General features: G+C 43.0%; 2 protein-coding genes across 3 annotated transcripts; one reads left to right on the top strand and one right to left on the bottom strand.

Annotated features, from left to right (window-relative positions):
* Window positions 1-339: 339 nt before the first annotated feature.
* LOC136431209 (tripartite motif-containing protein 3-like) lies at window positions 340-3141 on the top strand. Its single transcript, XM_066422518.1, has one exon. The coding sequence runs from the start codon at window positions 492-494 to the stop codon at window positions 2673-2675; it is 2184 nt and encodes a 727-aa protein (XP_066278615.1). The 5' UTR covers window positions 340-491; the 3' UTR covers window positions 2676-3141.
* On the bottom strand, window positions 3008-18750 carry LOC136431208 (uncharacterized). 2 transcript variants are annotated; one of them, XM_066422516.1, is made up of 19 exons: window positions 18468-18750; window positions 17469-17541; window positions 16824-17033; window positions 16423-16586; window positions 15983-16088; window positions 15524-15686; window positions 15095-15225; window positions 14617-14791; window positions 13834-13940; window positions 13247-13372; window positions 12637-12747; window positions 11894-12062; window positions 11149-11311; window positions 10046-10274; window positions 9397-9573; window positions 9034-9210; window positions 5837-6016; window positions 5083-5195; window positions 3008-4321 (listed from the first exon to the last, which is right to left on the bottom strand). In XM_066422516.1, the coding sequence occupies exons 2-19, from the start codon at window positions 17530-17532 to the stop codon at window positions 3719-3721; spliced, it is 3168 nt and encodes a 1055-aa protein (XP_066278613.1). In that variant the 5' UTR covers window positions 17533-17541; window positions 18468-18750; the 3' UTR covers window positions 3008-3718. The 2 variants fall into 2 exon arrangements, with proteins under 2 accessions (XP_066278613.1, XP_066278614.1); XM_066422517.1 differs by having other exon boundaries at window positions 17469-17535.
* Window positions 18751-20085: the final 1335 nt, after the last annotated feature.

Below are 20085 nucleotides of genomic sequence, written 5' to 3'. Positions count from 1 at the left end.
ATTACCGTACCTTACCCACCTCATAAACAACCCCTATAGTTGGTCCAACACAGAATTTTAGAAGAATTTTATTCAGGTAAAGGTAAATGGTTTTATTGTCACTGTTTGTAACATGCTTTCACATAATTCAGCCGACATAAGGCTGCGAAGTGAATGGCAGAGTACGATTTCATTGTATTGTATTGTGAGTGAGTTGAAATGAATAAACCAATGATATATATACATTACAATCTACCGCCAGACGCCACGACTTATATCGGGAAGAAAATATTTGTTCAAAGCCAAATAATGCAAAAACACGTAGGCTGGAGTGCAAAGGTTAACACTGTTTGCCGTCGCCCTTCGTGACGTGACGTTAGCCGTCCGAAACTTAGTTCCGAGAAAAGCATGCGCCTGGACGAATGCTCCAGATCTAGACAAGATTGGTACAGATCAGAACAAGACGCGCTGCGTTTTTGCTTTACAACCTCACTAACACTCCTGGGAGCATTATGGCGAGTAAAATGCAAGGATCAGCTGAGTTTGACGAGCGGTTCCTGACGTACCCGGTCTGTTTGCTGCACTTCCGGGACCCCAGAGTCCTGCCATGTCTGCACACATTTTGTAGGGAGTGTCTGCAAGAATGGGCCACCAAACAACAGCCGCTGGAGTGTCCAACATGCCGCACACAGGTCAGTCTACCAGACCAAGGCGTGGACGGACTCAGGACCAACTTCTACGTCAACAACCTGCTGGACTTCGCAGCCGTGAAGAAAGGGGCGGGGCCAGGTGTGCCGTGCCAGGTGTGCGAGGGAAGGGAGGAAGGGGCACGGTCATGGTGCGTACAGTGTGCCGTTCTGCTTTGTGAGTCCTGTACAATCACCCATCGCAGGTTTCCGGCCATGAAAGGGCATCAGATCGTGACCCAAGAGAACCTGGAGGCCTCTGGAGGTGTGCCCAGCAGCTTTCAGCGCAAAGCCCTCTGCCCAAAGCACGAAGACCAAGTCTTAACGTTCTACTGTGAACCTTGTCAGACTTTGGTCTGTGTCGCCTGTACGGTTGTCGATCATCCACGGGGCGATGAACACAACCCAGTAGAAATCGGCGCCGTCGCTGAGAGGAAGAAACGACACCTACAAGAACTGTTAGGAAACATCCAGCCCCGGGGAAGAGAGGTGGAGGCCGCGCTGTATGACGTCAAGAGGGAAATATCTGAGTTACCAACATCGGCAAACGCAGCGATTGCACAGGCCACTGCCTATTTTGATCAACTGATGGCCTTGCTTCGAGACAGAAAGGAAGAAGTCGTCGAAGAAATAGGCTCGCGGTGCCGTGGGGTTGGAAAATGTCTGGAAACCGAGAAAGAGGAGATAGAATTTGAGCTGGCCGGACTGACGAGCGCTTTTGAGTTCTGTAAACAAACTCTGGCACACGGCAGTGACGTGCACGTCATCGAGGTCGAGGGTCAAGCAAGACAGAGGGTGGAAGAGCTGCTGACAGCTCTAACCAAGGAGGTTCCAACCAACCTGACAGCCCGACCGAGTCAAGTCGTGTTCTCAGAGGGGACGGCTGTGGCGGAGTTCAGAGATGACGTGGCCAGGGCAGGGCGTGTAGAAGTACAAGTTAAAGTAAAGGTGGACGCATCTAAGTGTTCAGTTGAAATAAAACCTGCCCTTCCAGGATTTTCAAATGTCTGTCTACTTGACACAAACGGGCAAATTTCCTCTGAGCTGAAAGATGACGTCACAGTCACTCTGAGTGACCCCTCGGGTCAGGCAGTACCAACACAGCTGCGGGGGAAGGGCAGGGGATTGTGGGGGATCTCCTACACACCTGAGGTCACGGGCAACCATAGGTTAGAGGTCAAGGTGAACGGCCGGCCTGTGGCCGGAAGTCCGTATGACGTCAGTGTGCAATGGTCCCACAGCCCACATGGAGAGGGAGGACTTTCCTACCCAACAGATCTAGCAGTGGACATGGACGGTAACATTGCAGTGTTGGAGCAGGGGAGCAAACGGGTACAGATATTCGATGCCAAGACTGGTCAGTCGCTTCGGTGTTTCCCGGTGGATGGTAGGTGTCTCTTTGCCATTGACATTGACTCCAATGGACAGTTTATTGTGACGTCAGGACACCCATTTTACAGCACCCAGGCAATCCGTGTGTACTCACGAGAAGGAAAACTTACGAAGACCCTGAAACCTGACTGTTTATCAGATCCGTTTGGAGTTGCAGTTCTGCAGGACGGCCGCATGGTGGTGGCGGACGGCACACAGAAGTCCTGTCTCCTCCTGCAGCCTGACGGGAGTCTCATCCGGGAGATCGGCAAGGGGCAGTTACAGTACCCACAGTTCATAGCAGTGGACGAGTCACGTCATCTGGTCTTTGTCACTGATTGGGGGGCTCATAAAGTGTTTGTGTTTGACCTTGAGGGGAAGCTGAAGTTCAAGTTTGGTAAAGAGGGGTGGAATGAGGGAGAGCTCCTATGTCCAGCAGGGATCACATTAGACCCGTCAGGTAACATGATTGTAGTGAATCGTGATAACTGCTTTCTGCAGGTGTTCGGGCCTGACGGGACGTACCTGAGAACTGTGGCCGTAGTGAGGGAACGCTCCCATGGAATCGCGCTGACACCAGATGGGCACATAGCTGTAGCGTGTCATTCGGGACAGTGTATCGAGTTTTACAAGTACTAGTAGCCTGAAGTACTTTAATCTGATCTTGCTAATACTCTGGGTGTCACAGCATAACAGAACAGATCATGCTTATCTCACATTAAACCTCTACTATTAGTGGGCATTGGACTTTTGTAATGGACTCTTGAAACAAGCTAATATTTTAATCTATTAATCGACTTTAACATGGAAATTGATTTGTTGACGAAAGCAATGTTAATGGGAAAAGTATTACCATAAAGAGGTGGGCAGAATCAGACTAAGCGAACGGAACTATTCAGGTTAATAAAGAGAGAAATTTTCGAAGTTTGAAATATTAAACCGTTCATTAGAAGATATTGTCTTTTCAACAGTTATGAACTCTTAAAAACAGTACCAATTTTAATGCACTGTAAATCATGCACCACTTCAGCCCATAATGGGCGCCTTTGTAAGTATCTTGACTTTTCATGCACTAGATAAACCTTTAATAAATTCAAGAACTACATGTGCATGTCTTATTTTTAGTTTGTCTGGCTGTTTTCTCAGTGCAGTTGCTGTATGTTATGCCAGAGGGCACTTATCGTTAAATGGGTGAAGTCAGCTATGTTCCAACAGCAATATTCAAAATCCAATACAAACTTTCACAAAGCACGTCAGAACATACATGGAGGCGTACACAACACGCAAAACTAAAATACATAGACGAAACGAAATTAACAAATAACAGCACAAAACTGAAGCGCATATATGGAAAAAATGCACGAGACTAAGCTATATATAAATCGTTAACAAAGCCAAAACTTTACGTTCACATTACGTTAGCTTGGAGTCCAGCCTTCTTAGCTTTAGTCCGCTACCCAAGCTCCGCTCCTCGCCGAGGATCTTGAAGCTAAGAAGGCTGGACTCAAGGCTAACATTACGTAGGTCACTTAGATTATACAATATGTCATCTGATGAGCATTTCCAGTGTCATGAAAAGAATTCCTGGTTCATGGCACAGCTGTCCTATAAACATGTTTTGATCTATTGAACACTGACAGACCAAAATCTTTCTACTAAACTCTGCTCGCCCGGAACAGGATTCACTTAGAAGTATCTATTGCTGACATCTCCACAGCTTCTTGTTGGTTGTTCTGCCCGGTTGTTGCCGCGGGGGGAGACGCCAGTCCGGGAGGGGGGTATGGGTAAGGAGGGGGTTCAAATCCTGGGTTGGCAACTCCTTGGCTCTGAAATGCAGATGGCGGACCGGCTGGGTTTACTATGGCTGTTGGATTAGTGTAGTTTTGTCCGGGGGTATCGGGAGCGGTTGAGAAGGAAGGGGCGCCGCCGATAGGGTAGGGAGGGGCACTGGAAGGGTAGGGAGGGGTGTCGGTAGGGTAGGGAGGGGCGCCGCTAGGGTAAGGAGGGGGGGCGGTAGGGTAGGGATGGGCGCCGGAAGGGTAGGGAGGGGCGCCGGCAGGGTAGGGAGGGGCGCCGGTAGGGTAGGGAGGGGCGCCGCTAGGGTAGGCAGGGGCGCCCGTAGGGTAGGGAGGGGCGCCGGTAGGGTAGGGAGGGGCACCGTCAGGGTAGGGAGGAGCGCCCGTTGGGAAGGGAGGGACGCCGTCAGGGTAGAGACCCTCCTGGCCGGTAGGTTCGAGTGGGATATCGGTAGGGTTAGGGGATCTGTCTGCAGATGGAGTTCTTGCCTGAAAGGAAAATACGTGCAGGTCAGTGCTGTTGTGAACGCCTGAATGACTAAAAGCGGAAATATCACTTGCAAACTGTTAATCTGCCTTCTAAATTCAATCAGGATCCTTCTAAATGAGAACAAGACAGACATGGCCATATTCAAATGAGGAACTTCCTATCCTATGTGGTATTATAGAGGCTAGACCGTTTGAACGCCGTCTGCGAGCATCCAAAATTGGACAGACTTTTCAACGATATTTTAGTCAGGGCTTAATAATCCCCTAGGTCTTCCAGTGTACTTTCAATGATATTTCAATGACATCTCAACAACGAGGTTATATTATGTAGTCTATATAATCTCCTTGATCTCAACGATAAAGGATGTTTGGTGCTCGTCGGTAGCCCAACGACCTCCGGGATGCGAGTACAGTGACATCTTTGACTGTAATCAGCTGTGAGAACTGAAAGTTTTGAAATAATGATAATATGGCCACGACAGGAATTCGTGATCAACGCTGTTTTATGCTCTGGTCACATTTCAAACCCGGGCCTGGCAGGGGGAACTTTTTGAGGGAACGAAAAAAATGTATGTCAAGAAATATACGCAAATTATGCTCATGATTAATCATTTTACGTTTTGTTTGTTTGGTTGTCTTTTATATCATACTTTTCGTTCCCGCAAACTGCCCGGCCGGGCCCCGGTTTGGAAATGTGATCATGACTAACGAAAATGGGCAAGCAACAAGTATGGGGCGAGTACTGAAACTTTAACACTTACATGTCGTCTGTTGCAGTAACAGATAAAGCCCACTATGAGAATCAGCCCCGCTAGAACCCCCACAAAGGCGCCTATAGCGGTCCCACTAGCTCCGGAATGTGAAGACGATTCCGCTACAAAAAAAGAATGATAAGACAAATGTAAGGGCAATCAAAATAGGACTACCAGTTTGTACCATTCTCTCAGTCCTGGTGAATTAACTAACAACAATGTTTAGTTCAGTCGCGTCAAGCAAGCGGTGAGATCTATATTCTTCAAGTAGAGAACTAGAATGAGAAAGACTCAAGTGGACGATCATGGGTAACCGCAGCACCGTTCTTCAATATAGACCTTAGTATGAATATTAATATCATATTCTCGCACGGCGTAAAGCAGGCGGAGAAAAAGTTACATACCAAGCATTGTTCTTTTTAGATGCTGATATTTCTTCCAATTGGTTAAACATTTGGCTCTGCCCTGTTTACTTTTAGCATACATGACGTTTTGAATAAATCGGACGACAATTGGTGGCGCCAAGGAGGTTATATATAAGATAGACTACGACACCATATTGTATAAGATAGACTACTACACAATATGGTATTAGATAGATTGGTTAGCGTTATAGAATGTTATCTATGTACCAGTGAACACCATACTTTGTACCTTGTGCAACTGTTGTGCAATAAAGTTATTAATATAACCTACTTGGTGGCGCTACGTTAAATGAATCACATTTTTTTATGAACGTGGATTAGTTTCAATGTCATCTTACGTGTGCGCGTGCATGTTGGAACAGCATTACTCCACGCTCCGTCAGCTTGGCACACCGTATACAAAGCGCCGTTCCGTACGTAGCCATTGTTACAAGTGATCGTGACCACGTCATTGGCGGAGCTCGATACAGTATGGATCAGCACTCCGTTCATTGGTGCCGTCAGCGCCGGACATGGTCCTAAAATAATTAGATAACCTTGGTCAAGAAATGTAAGGAACTACATGTACCTACCGGTAATGCCGGGAGGGACTGTACAGTATTGACACATTTTTCTCCTAGTGGTTTCTTTACTCCTAGTAGTTTCTTTACTATCTATTGTACGAGGGTGAATCAATAAGTAATGCAAGTGGTTTTATAACAGGCTCATTTTTTTAATCGGATCATGCGACGAATGAGTTGAAATTTGGCACAAAGGTAAAGAAACATATCGTCTTGTGACTAAAATGTCTCAATTTGTTGTTCAAATTTTCATAGCTACTGAGTTGAATTCAAGATGACCACACTATTGGAAGTCCGTCAGAACCAGAGACCATTACAAAGGAGGATCAATTGAAACATGCAATTAAAAAATCCCTGAACCACCTTTAGCTATAGCAGGAGACTTACATTGAACACGTATCAAAATACATCAGTTTCTCTTTTTTCTTTGCTGGCGTGGAGTGAGGTATGAGTTGAATTCAGAGCGGTCGTCAGGGTCCCGAATATGCGCTGTGTTGGTTGAAGGTTTCTGTAGACCACTCTCCCATATTTGTTTCTTTATAAACTAAGAGAAATAAAACTTGTCACACTTCTTGGTCTTTACATACTGAATAATTCTGTGAAGTTTGTTTAATGGGAAAGAGTCTACAAAAGACTTTAATCAACACATAACTTATTTGGCTATGACTCCAACTGGCTCTAATAAACCATTCATCATCATCATCATCATAATACCACACCACACTCCATCCTAGCAGATATAAAAGAGAAACTGTTTGGAGTTCAGAGATGAAAGTTGTCATGCAAGCTATAGAGCCATATACATGTATCATCATACAGGTGTGATTTCAGCTTCTATTAATTTTGAGTGAGTCAAATCTGGAGGAATTGATCTTCTGACGGACTTCCAATAGTGTGGTCATCTTGAAATCAACTCAGTTGAACATGAAAATATGTCAACAGCAAATTGAGATATTTCAGTCTCAAAACGGTATGTGCTTTTAGCTTTGTGCCAAATTTCAACTCATTCGATCAAAAATGAGACTGTTACAAAACCACTTGCATTACTTACTGACTCGCCCTGGTATCGAGGAATCTCTATTATGAGCTGTCTAGGTAAACTATTTTCTTCCATATTGAATACTCGTTTAGTAAATTATGCAGAAAACAATACATTATTCAAACCCCATCAGGCAGGCTTTAGAAAAAACTTTAGAATAACAGATAATTTTTTCGTAGTTAGCACCCTAGTTAGGAAATACATTAGTCAGAACTCTCGCCTCCTTGCATGTTTTGTAGATTTTAGTAAGGCCTTTGATTCAGTTTGGAGAAATGGCCTCATATTTAAATTGAACAAGCTTGGTATAGGTGGTAAGTTTCTTCAAACTATCAAAGACATGTACTTTAAAACTACAAATTGTGTCAAACATAGTCATGGTCTCACTGAATCATATGTTACGCATAGCGGTGTCAAACAAGGTTGTAATTTAAGCCCAACGTTATTCAACTTATTTATTAGTGATATTACAACCATCTTTGACAATGAATGTGAACCACCAATTATGCATGATAAGTACATTCCCTGTTTATTATACGCAGATGACTTAGTTATTTTTTCCGAGTCTAAGCAAGGGTTACAAACTGCTTTGAATAAGCTAGAAAACTAGTGTAATACATGGAGACTGAATGTAAACCTTAGGAAAACAAAAGTTGTTGTTTTCTCTAAAGGTGGTCGTCTTCCAAAAGACTGTTTGCTTACATACCAGAAAAACCCTGTTGAATTAGTTACATCCTATTGTTACTTAGGTATCATTGTCAACTCTGCTGGCACATTCAAGGCGAATCACAAACACCTCTGCCGGAAAGGTCTAAAAGCTTTGTTCGGCATCAACCGATCTCTAGACAATGCCGACGCCCCAATTTCTGTGAGAAACAAACTTTTTGATGCGTGCGTTAAACCCATTATTCTCTACGGCTCTGAAATATGGGGTTCATCCAAAAGTTCAAATTCCTGTCCAATTGAATCAGTTCATTTAAAATTTTGCAAACAATCATTACGTGTACCTAGGTCTGCTTGCAGCCTAGCTCCAAGGGCGGAATTAGGAATATACCCAATACAAGTTGAGGCTTCGCTAAATGCCGTCAAATATTTCCTTAGACTTCGCCAGAATGTGTCAGCCGACAGTTTTCAAGCAGATGCTTTCTGCTGTCAGTTAGATCTAGACAAATCTGGTGTGAACTGTTGGGCGACAGGAATACGTAAGTCTTTAGAGGAGAGCGGGTTTGCTTTCTTATGGCACCTACCAATTTCATATAATTCAAATACGTTACAAATTGTTAGTTCCATTTGCCAGCGGATAAAAGACATTTACTTCCAAACGTTTCTGAAAGAAATACATAACGACAACAAAGGTGGGGCTTCCAAAAATAAGTTAAGATTATATAGATTATTCAAAACTACTTATAATGAAGAAAAATATCTAAGTAATTCAAATATGAGGGTCAGGAATGCAGTCACAAGACTAAGAATCAGCTGCCACAAACTACATATTGAAACGGGAAGACATACCCGCACTCCTCTAGAACAACGATTATGTAAACATTGTACTTTGAATAGAGTAGAAGACGAATGTCATTTTGTGGTAGAATGTGTATTATATACCAAAGAAAGAAATGAACTGTATAAACTTGTAGAAAACCTATTTCCCTACTTCACACATTTAAGTACTGTTCAAAAATTCATATTTCTAATGCGACTAGACAAACCTCCCATTGAAAAACACGTTTGTTCTTTTATATCTACTATAACCGAAAAGCGAGGAGAAGTAGAATTTATTTAATGATAGTCATATTCTTTTGTATCCGCTAACTGTACTTGTATTATCTTTTGTTGTGACCTGTACTTAGCCAAGTGTGGCAGAAATGTGCAATAAAGGTCTTCATTCATTCATTCATTCATTAATTACTGAATATTGATTAGTTCGATGCCATCTTACCTGTGCATATTGGAACAGATCTACTCCATGTTCCGTCAGCTTGGCACGTCACACTAGAGGCTCCTCTCAGTCGGTGTCCCGGGTTACAGGAGAACGTGACTCTGTCCTGGTAGGAGTTCGCTCCGACGGGACTCAGCGCTCCGTTCCTTGGAGCTGTCAGCGGTTGACATTGTCTTCCTAAAAAAGTAAAGAAATCTTAGTCAATGAATTTTACTATTATACTTGTAAGGGATCTACATACTAATAATGCGCCCGTCAGGGAAGGTCTGTACGGCAACTACTGAGTTTCATTCTTACCAAATATTTTCTACTACATATTTATAGGTAAATAAATTGTATTGACTAGCTTCAATGCCATCTTACGTGTGCATGTTGGTGCAGGAGAACTCCACATTCCGTTATATTGGCACGTCGTTTCAAGAGCACCGTTCCGTACGTAATCCGTGTTACAGAAGAATAGGACTTTGTCCTGGTAGGAGGTCGCTCCGGGAGGATACAGTATCCCGTTAGTTGGTGCGGTCAACGTTGGACACTGTATGGCTGAAATGGTCAAAAATATTTTGCAAATAGGATCACTATATTGACTTAAGATGTACACAATGACGCCCGTTAATCTATATATCTTTTGAATACAGAAAAGTTACCCTATTTTCTTGCAAATGAAAAACTAGAGGGCCCAAACCCACACCAAGTCTTCATTACACCACAAGCTATCTGCCACCAAAAAATCAAGACCATAGCACGTCCAGGTCAAAAGTCCGAAAAGATACAAACATGGAATTTCTGCTGCAGTACCAAGGTCAGATACCAGGGGGCCCAAAATTGACCTTGATTTTCGGCTTCAAAACACCCACCCACATACCAAATATCATTGTAATCCATCAAGAGGTTCTTTAGTTATGATGACTACAGTGGTCCGGAAACACAAACAGGCAGACAAACAGACAGACAGACACACAGACACACCCAAAACAATATCTCCATTTTTCATGAAGATATTAAATACACATACCTAGGCCTATTCTCAAGTTCCATCTGCCCGCCCTGTATGTTCCAGTGAAAGAGGAGACAGGGCCAAAATCTCTTTCAACGTATTTAAGCAGATCGACAGTGTTACAGCCGTCGTCGTCCTTTCCATATGCACATGCGGGAACGCCCTCTGTCCGCCCTGGCAGGCGCTGCACAGTGTTCACAGAGCCACTCCGTACAGTCACATTACTCTGGTCGATGTGATATGCAACCTGCGGACAAAATTGTTTTATCTCGACAAACAGACGCAGAAACCATGTCAGGCAGGTTCCTGACATTTCTTTCAGTTATTGTATGACATAATGCTCACTGAAACGTAGTTGTTTGATCTTTTCCATTTTAAAGATGTAGATTAACCTCAAACATGTCAAAAATCTAAATTCATAATCCTAAATTTCAGTAAGAACAACACACCACCATCTGGATCTGATCCCCTCGAAGACACTCCATACCAACTTAGACGAACATCAACCTTCAAAATACCGCTCAGCCGAACAAAGAGACATGAACAATCCTTTATTCCTAGAACGCTCAAAATCATGCAATCATGATCAGCAAAAAGCGGACACTAATGACCTTCAATACTGTATTCTTAATGTTTTGTCTTAATATGTATACGACGTTCTCTTAGCTTAGATTGGTAGCAGATTTGAGATGATTCGTGTCATTTGTACCTTCGATCTGTGATACTGTGTAATTTTAACATTTAATCTTATTATGAAATGATGACGTGTTGTTGTTGTAAGAATTGTGAATTGCAACGCAATTCAGGCTGTCTCAGCCTGCGATGTTGTAAAAATTGAATAAAGTTTCAAAGTTTCAAAGAACAATCGTATCGTTAGATTGATTTTATTCGCTTTTATTGATATTATGTTTTTTGATAGTTAATTGGTTGCCATGAAATTAAGTACATGTATACGCTGTTTGATGGCGACAGTTTTAAGACCAAATATTTCCGAAACAATTGCATCAGGAGTGTAAATGTCAAGTTTCTTCAAACAAACAAGCAAGTCAGCTACTTTACAACTCCAAATACTGCCGAGAAGATTCATGTCTATTAGGCTAGTAATATTAAGTAGTTCTTACCAGAAGCACTTTGTGCACTTCCACGTCCTCGGAATCCGGTAGGTGGAGCATCCAGTTGACCGCCTCGTAGGAGCTCAACACCAAGACCACAGGTTTGGAGACTTGGCCTGCGATGACGTGCACGTCCACCTCAGGTGCCTCCGTATTGTTTTGTTGAGAACCCCTTTAAAGCAATGCATGATCATAATTCGATGAAGGCTAGACATCCAGGTAATAAGATACGCCAAACTGCAGTTACTCAAGCAACTGGATACGATTTTGGAAACGGTCAGACGTTTCAAGTAGCATCCACTACTTTTAGTCATTGACACGGAGCAAGATTTTTCAATCTGCAGGCTTTTAACCAAGAGCTATTGATTGACATGTGAATAAAGTTAGGACAATTTGAGATAGTCTAATAGGAAAGCTGATTCGCTGGCAAGGCTGCAGGGTCACAAGAGCCAGAATTACATGATCAGAAGACATTTTACTGCAGATCAAAGGCTGAAGCAACAGACCCTTGTTGGCTAACCAAATTAGATACACGGTTGCCAACATACTTTCTTATCAGAAACAACACATCATGTAATGTCATTCCGGCAAGTAGTAGTTCTACGGGAGAGTCAAAGAGGACATATTCAGCAAAGTTTGCAAGTTTCATAGGAGTGGGTATCTAATTCTCCTGCCTGTTATGTCCGATTGATATGTGATTTGAAACACAATGGATAACCTATTGGATGATTTGTGTTCCCTAGTTTGTACATACCACCATCTGGATCTGATCCCCTCGTACACGGCCAGGACATGCACGTCATACTGGTTGTTGTCATCAGTGACACAGCTGAAGGTCGGTCCGGGTTCAAATATGGATACCTGAACGGCCTCGGCTTGGGCAGTCGGAGAATTGCGTTGTACTGCACAGCTTCCAACAACCGCTTTTGGTATATGCAAGAAATACACATATTGATTGAAATGATGAACAACTATGATATTTAATATGTTTTCTTTCACGTAAATTGCTAGCCTGGAGACCAGTCTTAAAATCTTGTTAGCTTTGGTCCGAAGCAGTGACCGTTGGGCCTTGGAAGCGGACCGAAGCTAACAACACCAATAGACTCCAGCCTAGTAGAGATTGCGCATGGTACTTCCCTACAAAAAGTACAATACAGCATCAATACATGTACAACGATTGATTTCTATTAACGTTATGTACGTGATTTTGAATCTTTGGAACATACATTTTTGTGAAAAATATACACAACCCTATTTCATTTTTCTGGAGACTTCTCTGTCGTCTTCATCAGTGCAAATTGAAGAGTCTTCATGAACTTCACGGTCTTCATCGGTGCATGTTAAAATCTTGTTGATGATCAACATATTTGACAATAGATTTGACGGCTTAATTGATGATCCTTGATTCGACTTATTATTTGTAAACTGAAGTCGAGCCCGAGTCATGCACCTAGTCTTTGTATTCGTATTTTCATTGTTGCTTTATTTTTTACTTACGTAGGCACGTGTATCGCTGGTAGTTTTTACTTGAGCACTCACATAACCCATCGACACAGCTGGCCGCAGTGACATTGGACCAGGGGCAGGACCCGTGACATCTTGTCCTTTCTACGGTCGAAAAATGTCAACAAGAAATCAGTGAATTTGAAAATGGTTCTTTAATCTCGCTTTAGAAGAAGAAGACAAAGTAAGCTGGCGTCAGTGGTAAAAGTTCTGCTTGTTATCTGCAGGCCACAGGAATGTTTGTAGATTCTTATAACATATAATTCACCAGGTCGTATGATTTCAGCCAGTAGGTATCCATGTGAGTAATGAGGCTGTTGTAACGCACTCGAGGCACCTCCTCGAATACGGGACCCCCATTTTTCGTCTCTTCCGAAAGACGGTGAAGCTCCGACAAGGATACCCTTCCCGGGATTCGATCCGGGGTCTCCCGGATCCAACTAATTGGAAACAGGAGGCTCAACTGCGAAGCCGCTACCAATTGAGCTACAGGGACATCCCATCGTGTTATGAGGGAGGTAAGGTGTATATACGTAGAAACTGTGGGCAAGTTTCACCTCTGAGATTAAAGCCATTTGCTAAGATACAAGAAGCGATTTCTCACCATCATCCGAAAAACAGGACCGTCCATCCGACGCAAGGTTATACTCGTCCTGACATGCGCAGGTCCGTCCTCCGCCGGGGACGGGGAGACACAGCTGGACACAGTTCCCGTTAGACGCCGAGCAGGCTGTTCAGAAAAATCAAAGGAATTCTTAATGATCATTGTAATAAGTGCCTACAAATTACATTGGTAGCCTGTGTTTACGGAAGGTATCGCTGGCGGAGGGTGGTATCCGTCGGGCCGGCCGCTAGGAGCGCGATTTAGTCAAGCTATTAAAACACAATGGGAACACTTGTAAACACCTTCGCACATGCAGCTAGATACATAACTATTTGGAATTACGCAAAGACAACCTTTGATACAAACTATCGGGTTTCATCGTTACAAACATACTGTTCTAGATCATTAGCATGCATACTATTAGATAGATTATCTCTGCTGTTATTCATATATTAGATTAATTCTTTAAACATTGTTAGGTATTATAAATAGTTCAATTGTCATGTATCTGAAAGTTGCCATACATTGTACCTGTTGCAATTGTCACGCAATAAAGTTCTTTATGTGGAATCTTAAACAGTACTGACCATTCGGTTGACTTGGAGTGTTTGAGGTTGTCATGACGCGGATACCATTCAGCTTTTGAAATTGTGGGCGGCTGATTTTGAAGTATCCTTGCAGTGATTTGCTGATCCTGGACCGGCAAAAAAACGTCTGAATTGTTATTTTAATTAGTCCCATTCAAACAAGGTTGTTTGGATCGGACCGGTGCTTTTTGAACAGGAGTACAATGATCTCACGCTTACGTAAGAAGATTCTCCAATATTTGTCTTCTTCTTTCAAGAGAGGTAGCCACCTTGCTATCTATGCTGATAGATCTACTGCAGGTCGAGTATGAACGGAACGGAGTGTTGTAATGGAGGGGGTCTGAGGGGGGGGGGGTAGACTATATTTGTAGCTTGAAGCTGTCCAGGGTGGAACAAAGGGCAACCTTTGGCGACAAGTTGTTCCACTCCTTGCTTGTATTCGGGAAGACGGGCCGTTGTCTATAGAGTACGGCATGTGGTGATGTGGGTACCTGATAAGCCGCGGGGTGTGTCCTTCTTCTTTAAATTCAAGTTCATTGATTATGCAAATAGTGACATTGCATGTGTTCGTCGATCACTACGATGTCTAGCTTGTCTGACAAACAACTAGTTCTACCACCTCTGAACTTCCAGTCATTCCCAAAAGTCTGACCTTTGCGGTAATTGTGACACCATCTTTCCACTCGCTTCCTGCCACTGAACTGGCAGTGTATCCAAACTACGGACGGACAAGGACACAAACCTTCAGACATACCGAAGACAAACCATGGACACACTGTGTACCTGTGAATGCCTGGTCCATTCCACGCTGTCCAGTAAAGATAGGTCTCATCCACAGCAATCCCGAACAGGTGCGCATTAGTGTGTGTGTACACCCTGGTGGGACTGGGGTTGCTGCCAGTCACTCCAGATGTCCAGATCTCGCCAGTAGCACCATGACACCAGTAGATTCTGTTTGCTGCGGTACACAATCACATAGATGATTTTGAATATATTCAGAAAAAACACGCCTTAAAGATTTTCAGTCCATACAATTGCAGGCAATGAAATTTTTTTTTAAAAATGAGGAGAAATTACGACTTTCGTTTTCATGTTAATGATTCGTGTATTAACATGCCTTTGGGCGTGAACTTGCAATCAATTTATCATTGACTCACTGGCATGGGATTCGGACAGCTTCGTTCAAAAGGAATAAGTTAACCATGGGCTATAAATCACAATTCTATTAACGCTAACACTGTTGAAAATGCCACACACTGACCTGCTGCGTCTAAGGCAAGTCCGTTTGGCCCACGGCCCTCTCCGATGTAGACAATGACAGATCTCTGAGTACCGTCCATTCGTGCACGCTCAATCTTAGATTGGTTTCCCCAGTCGGTCCAGTACATCCAACTACACGGGGAGAGGGTTTCGCCAATTAGAGAGTGTACCACTTCAACGGGGAATTGACTGGTGTGTTATACCTTTCTGGCAACGATGATAACTTGCAGAATCTAGTGTTCATCAAACTATCGATGGATATCAAAGATCTCAATGCTTTTATACCATGTTAGACACCATCTGGTTCTGTAAGATTATTTCGAAAGATCGAACATGGCACTGCACGAAGTGTTAGTGTCAGAGTATATCCATTGCCATTAATCAGAACCAGCTATGGCCGGTACAACACACGCCCATCAGAGGTACTTACCCGGAGTTGGGATCCACTACGATCGCCCGGGGCTCGTCCAGCCCCTGTGTGATGAGAGACTTCCTGAAGCTGCCGTCCAAGCGGGAGACGGTGATCCGGTCTATACCGGTGTCTGTCCAGTACAAGTTCCTGGAAATGACGTCCACTGCAATGCCGTCAGGGACTGGAATACGTAACAATGACAATGGGGAATGGAATCGAATGGCAATATCATTATTAGATTCCTGATGCATATGACAGATCCAACCTGTATGGCCCAAGTTTGGTCACAAACCAAGTTCCCGTGCGCGCAATGTACCCCGTGTGGTACCAGCAACATTTGTAAACAACAAACGACTCGTAATAATGTATTTGTCCATTTGAGATGATAACTCATTCGTACATTTTCCGCATCACGTAGAGATCAGATTTGTACACAACTTACAATCGCAACAAGGATACAAAGAGTTCTATAAATACCTGATGCCTGCTGTCCATCAAGTCTCACTACTGTGCCGCTCTCGTAGGGAAAACGAGCCACCAGACTGTTTGCTCCGTTAGAACTGGTCCAATAGATCAAATCCTCCTGTGTGAAATGGATAGAAATAGCATTGACAGATATTGTAGATCTTCTCGAATGGCAGAATTCAAAGACAACTGACTAGAATTAGAACATGAAAATACATAGAGCTGTTCTAGGAAAAAGACCACAAGGAAAATATTGGTGAGAGCAGTTAGCTAAGGGACCTCATTCCATTTAAACATCCACAAATCTTATGTGCATACAATATATGTGCGAGGATGTTCATGATAAAAGTGCCGTTATGCCCCATATTCTTTGCATCGTTCAGCCAGCATTCCAATACAACAAATTCAATAGAGTGTAGTTTAATTCTGAAAATCGATTATCAATATCATACCGTTGGGTCATAATCAACAGCTATTGGTCTATGGGCACCGTTGCTAATGGTGTAACGAGCAGACTGATAGTCGATATCATCGTCCGTTGTTAGCCGAGTGATGGTCCTGTCCGTAGAATCCGCCACCAGGATCAGTTTGTGCCCCGCCGGTGCAGCTTTATTTCCTGTGGAGATAAACACACGTCTTCAATCTTAAATTTTACTGAGATTATATCATGTATATCATATGATGTATATCTTTATGATATATCATACATAATATCGTCCAACGTACAAAAAGCACATATCTCTTAATGGTGTCCTCCAACCATGTCTTTTTCTTAACCCACCCTAATGGGTCTTTGTATATAATCACGATGATTCTGTACTGTTTGCTTTTCAAAGGCACTTTAGAATCTTACCAGTCTTCGAAGCACCACCGTCCACAGGTTTGCCGAGTTGTAAAGAACCTACGTCGCCCTTCTCCAAGGCTGCAGGTTTGGTTCCCTCGGCAGTGCCGACTGTGATGTCCGGAACCGCTCCATCGGATGCTCCGCCAGAACTGGCCGCAGCTGCTTCATCTGGTGAGTTCGTGTTGGAATCTTCGCTCTCCTGCGCGGCTCCCTGCTGGCCTGTGCATGTGGTACGTGTGATAAATGAGTAAAAATCATCGCTGGCAAATATCGCCCGGTTGAAAGCAGACGGTAAAACTCCAGTGATATCGTTAATATACTGGTAATTCAACGCTAAATGCTTTGTCAACATTTAACGTTAGAAAAATACATATTTTTCATTAGTGGTTCGCCAGTCTACATCAGGGAACGAAAGGTTCTTCTGACAATCCAAAAGTGAATCTTGGGCGTATCTTGCAATTCATTGCAAACAACCTTTAAAATATAGAATTGATAATGTACATTCCTCCATATCATGTTACGTTGAGGCGACACAGCCTTCAAACATCTTAAGACGTACCTTTAACATTGTATGATGTTTCTATTAGTATTCAGTCAAGTATCTACCTCCTTGAAAACAATTATAAATCAAAGATTGAATAGAGAGAAACCTACAGATCATTTGGATAGCCAACAATCCCCAGAGCAGCAGGACGATTCCTCGGTAGGTCTGCATCATGACCTGCAACTTGGAGAAGAATGTGGAAAAAAGAAGTCAACTTCAAGAACAAATTAAAGGCAAAGGAAAAATGGCAGACGTATAGAAGAAATATTACACCTTCCATAGAATATATTGTGGTCTATGTATGATTACCTTCGATGTGCTGTGCTTTTGGTGCCGTTTGTGCGTGTGTTTGCTTGAAATTGTGGACAACTCAAGAAGCTGTGAATGGAACTTAATGTTTTTGGTAGGTACGTGTCGGTTAAACGAAGGTCAAGTTCGATAATGGGCCAGACACTAATATTGGGGTACTACTGTAAAATACGTGTGCTGCCTGGGTGCAATTTAATGCCATGTTACATGCCTTTTTTGTATCGCACATAATTGTTACACTTATGTCTGATAATATTCGCACTTGCCTTACGTACATGTTTGTTTGTTTACATGTGACACTAGTATGAATATCCCATCATTCACCATTAAGATATCATAGAGTTTTCTCGTTGATTATAGAAATTAGGTCATGTTGTGCATTATCTATATCCATTATGCTTTATGAATATCAAAACCGGAGGTTCTGCTGCAGTACCTAAAAAAGCTGACAGGAAGGCCAAAATCTAATAATTTCTTCAATAAGACAAGACCTAACCACATACCAAATTCTATGACAATCCATCCATAGCTTCTTGAGTTGTGCTGTTCATCCACATACATGCAGACAGACATACAAACGTTGCCAAAAGCATAACATTCTTGGCGGAAGTGCTAACACATAAACAACACGGCATTTCAGATTAAGGGCACCGCCACTTACACAAATACAGGGAAAGTCATCTATCTCTATACACCGTGAAGCGTCAGCACGAGTGCCATAATGGACTTTTCTTTCATATGCAAGGTTATTGTGTGACCATAGTATTTCCTTAGCATTAAAAGGCTTATCATAAGCACACCTTCCCTTGCTGTCGAGAGTGCTTGATGCCCTTTCCGGAATGTTGTCGGCCAACTTGATGCGTACTATAGTAGACTCGTCGCTCCTGTGTGACTGTGTGTGTGGACTTCCTGTGTACTTGGTGATACAAAGTTGACCGTCGCTTTGCGAATGTTCTTCTTACAAGCTTACGGTGACAGAACGTCACGACGTACAGCTATTTTTGTCTGAATAGATGAGATCATGAGGTGATCTGAATCATGGTCTAAATATGGCTCTAGGTGCCCTACCCTTCTTGCCACTCCCGATCAACGACCCCTACGGTAGTTACATATGCAAATTCACAGCCACACAGTTAAACGCTGTGATATGTTTCATCAGTGGTGACTTTTAGGATAAGGATCAGGATAAGTTCTGTTGCATTTCCACCTGTACCGGTTAACATCACTACAGAAGGGCCATTTGACCATTCTGACAACTTAATAATGGTCACTTTGATTATTTTTCCTAATGATCCTAGATCTAGAATGAAGAACCCTGCCACCTGTCGCCTGTGATCATTTTTCTTTAAGTCCCTTTAGTGTTCACTATGGGCAGGTTTTAATGTATTCTACCAGAAATATAGAGATAGAGGAACTAGTATAATTAATTCATTAATATATACTCGATTCAGGTTGTTCAAGGTGCGATTCATGATTCCAGAAAGCGCCATGCCAGTGACAATGTTGATGGATTCTAACATAATAATGGTACTAAAAAAGAAGGAAATCTGTTGTAGATATGCTGTCAGTTTAGTTAAACTGATTGAAAGTACATATTTGTGTTAACATGTGTTGTCCGTAACAGAGCTAAACAGATTTTCGACTGGTAGGTCAATATTACACACTTCATTAGATCCATTCAACACAGACAGACACGGAGTTTTCCACACCATTGTTTGGAGCTAAGTGGCTCTGTGCGTCAGCAAATAATTACACAGTTCACTGAAACAATGAACTCCACTAACCCGGAGTCTATCCGGTTTGTTCACTTATGGTGAGGTAATATTGAACTATGAACTTCCACCTCTGACACAGGAAGGCACATTTGAGCCCAATAAACATCACAGCTTTCTTTTGAATGAAGGCGGCGGTGTCATTAAGTCCTTGATGGTGAAAAAATGTTCCAGAGACCTATGCTATCAGATACGTTGAAGTTCGTCCAAGTACGACGTATTTGAATGAAGTGCTGTCTCGGTGTACACTGTGAAAACGCTCCCAATGACAACATGGCAACGTTAACCTGGCGAATGCTCTTTTAAGCACTGTTTAAACAGAAGACACAAAAATTGTTCCGCTGCACTACGAACGGCAGCCACTAGAAGGTCCGAAGAAATACCCACTGACCAAATATCATAACAATCCATACGCGGCTTCCAGGATTATGCTGATCGACTTGTGCACAAACACACACACACACACACACACACACAAACACACACACACACACACACACACACACACACACACACACACACACACACACACACACACACACGCTTCGTGGTATATCACGTTTGGGTATCCACCCAATAATTATCGGTCAGCCCAGGTGACGAGCGGAAAGTTGTCTGCGTGACATGAGCACCCTGAGGCCATATG

Source organism: Branchiostoma lanceolatum, chromosome 3 (genome assembly GCF_035083965.1).
Source record: "Branchiostoma lanceolatum isolate klBraLanc5 chromosome 3, klBraLanc5.hap2, whole genome shotgun sequence".
NCBI lineage: Eukaryota > Metazoa > Chordata > Leptocardii > Amphioxiformes > Branchiostomatidae > Branchiostoma > Branchiostoma lanceolatum.
Note: the sequence above shows the minus strand (reverse complement) of the source record. Positions and strands in the feature narration are given on the sequence as shown.

Excerpts from the sequence above, each read along its gene's own strand:
- LOC136431209 (XM_066422518.1), top strand. The coding sequence starts at position 492 with ATGGCGAGTAAAATGCAAGGATCAGCTGAGTTTGACGAGCGGTTCCTG.
- LOC136431208 (XM_066422516.1), bottom strand. The coding sequence starts at position 17,532 with ATGATGCAGACCTACCGAGGAATCGTCCTGCTGCTCTGGGGATTGTTG. Across the intron at positions 13,941-14,616 it reads AATGGACCAGGCATTCACAG|GATCAGCAAATCACTGCAAG; the intron begins GTACACAGTGTG and ends TTGCCGGTCCAG. Across the intron at positions 9,211-9,396 it reads TCCTGCACCAACATGCACAC|GAAGACAATGTCAACCGCTG; the intron begins GTAAGATGGCAT and ends TTACTTTTTTAG.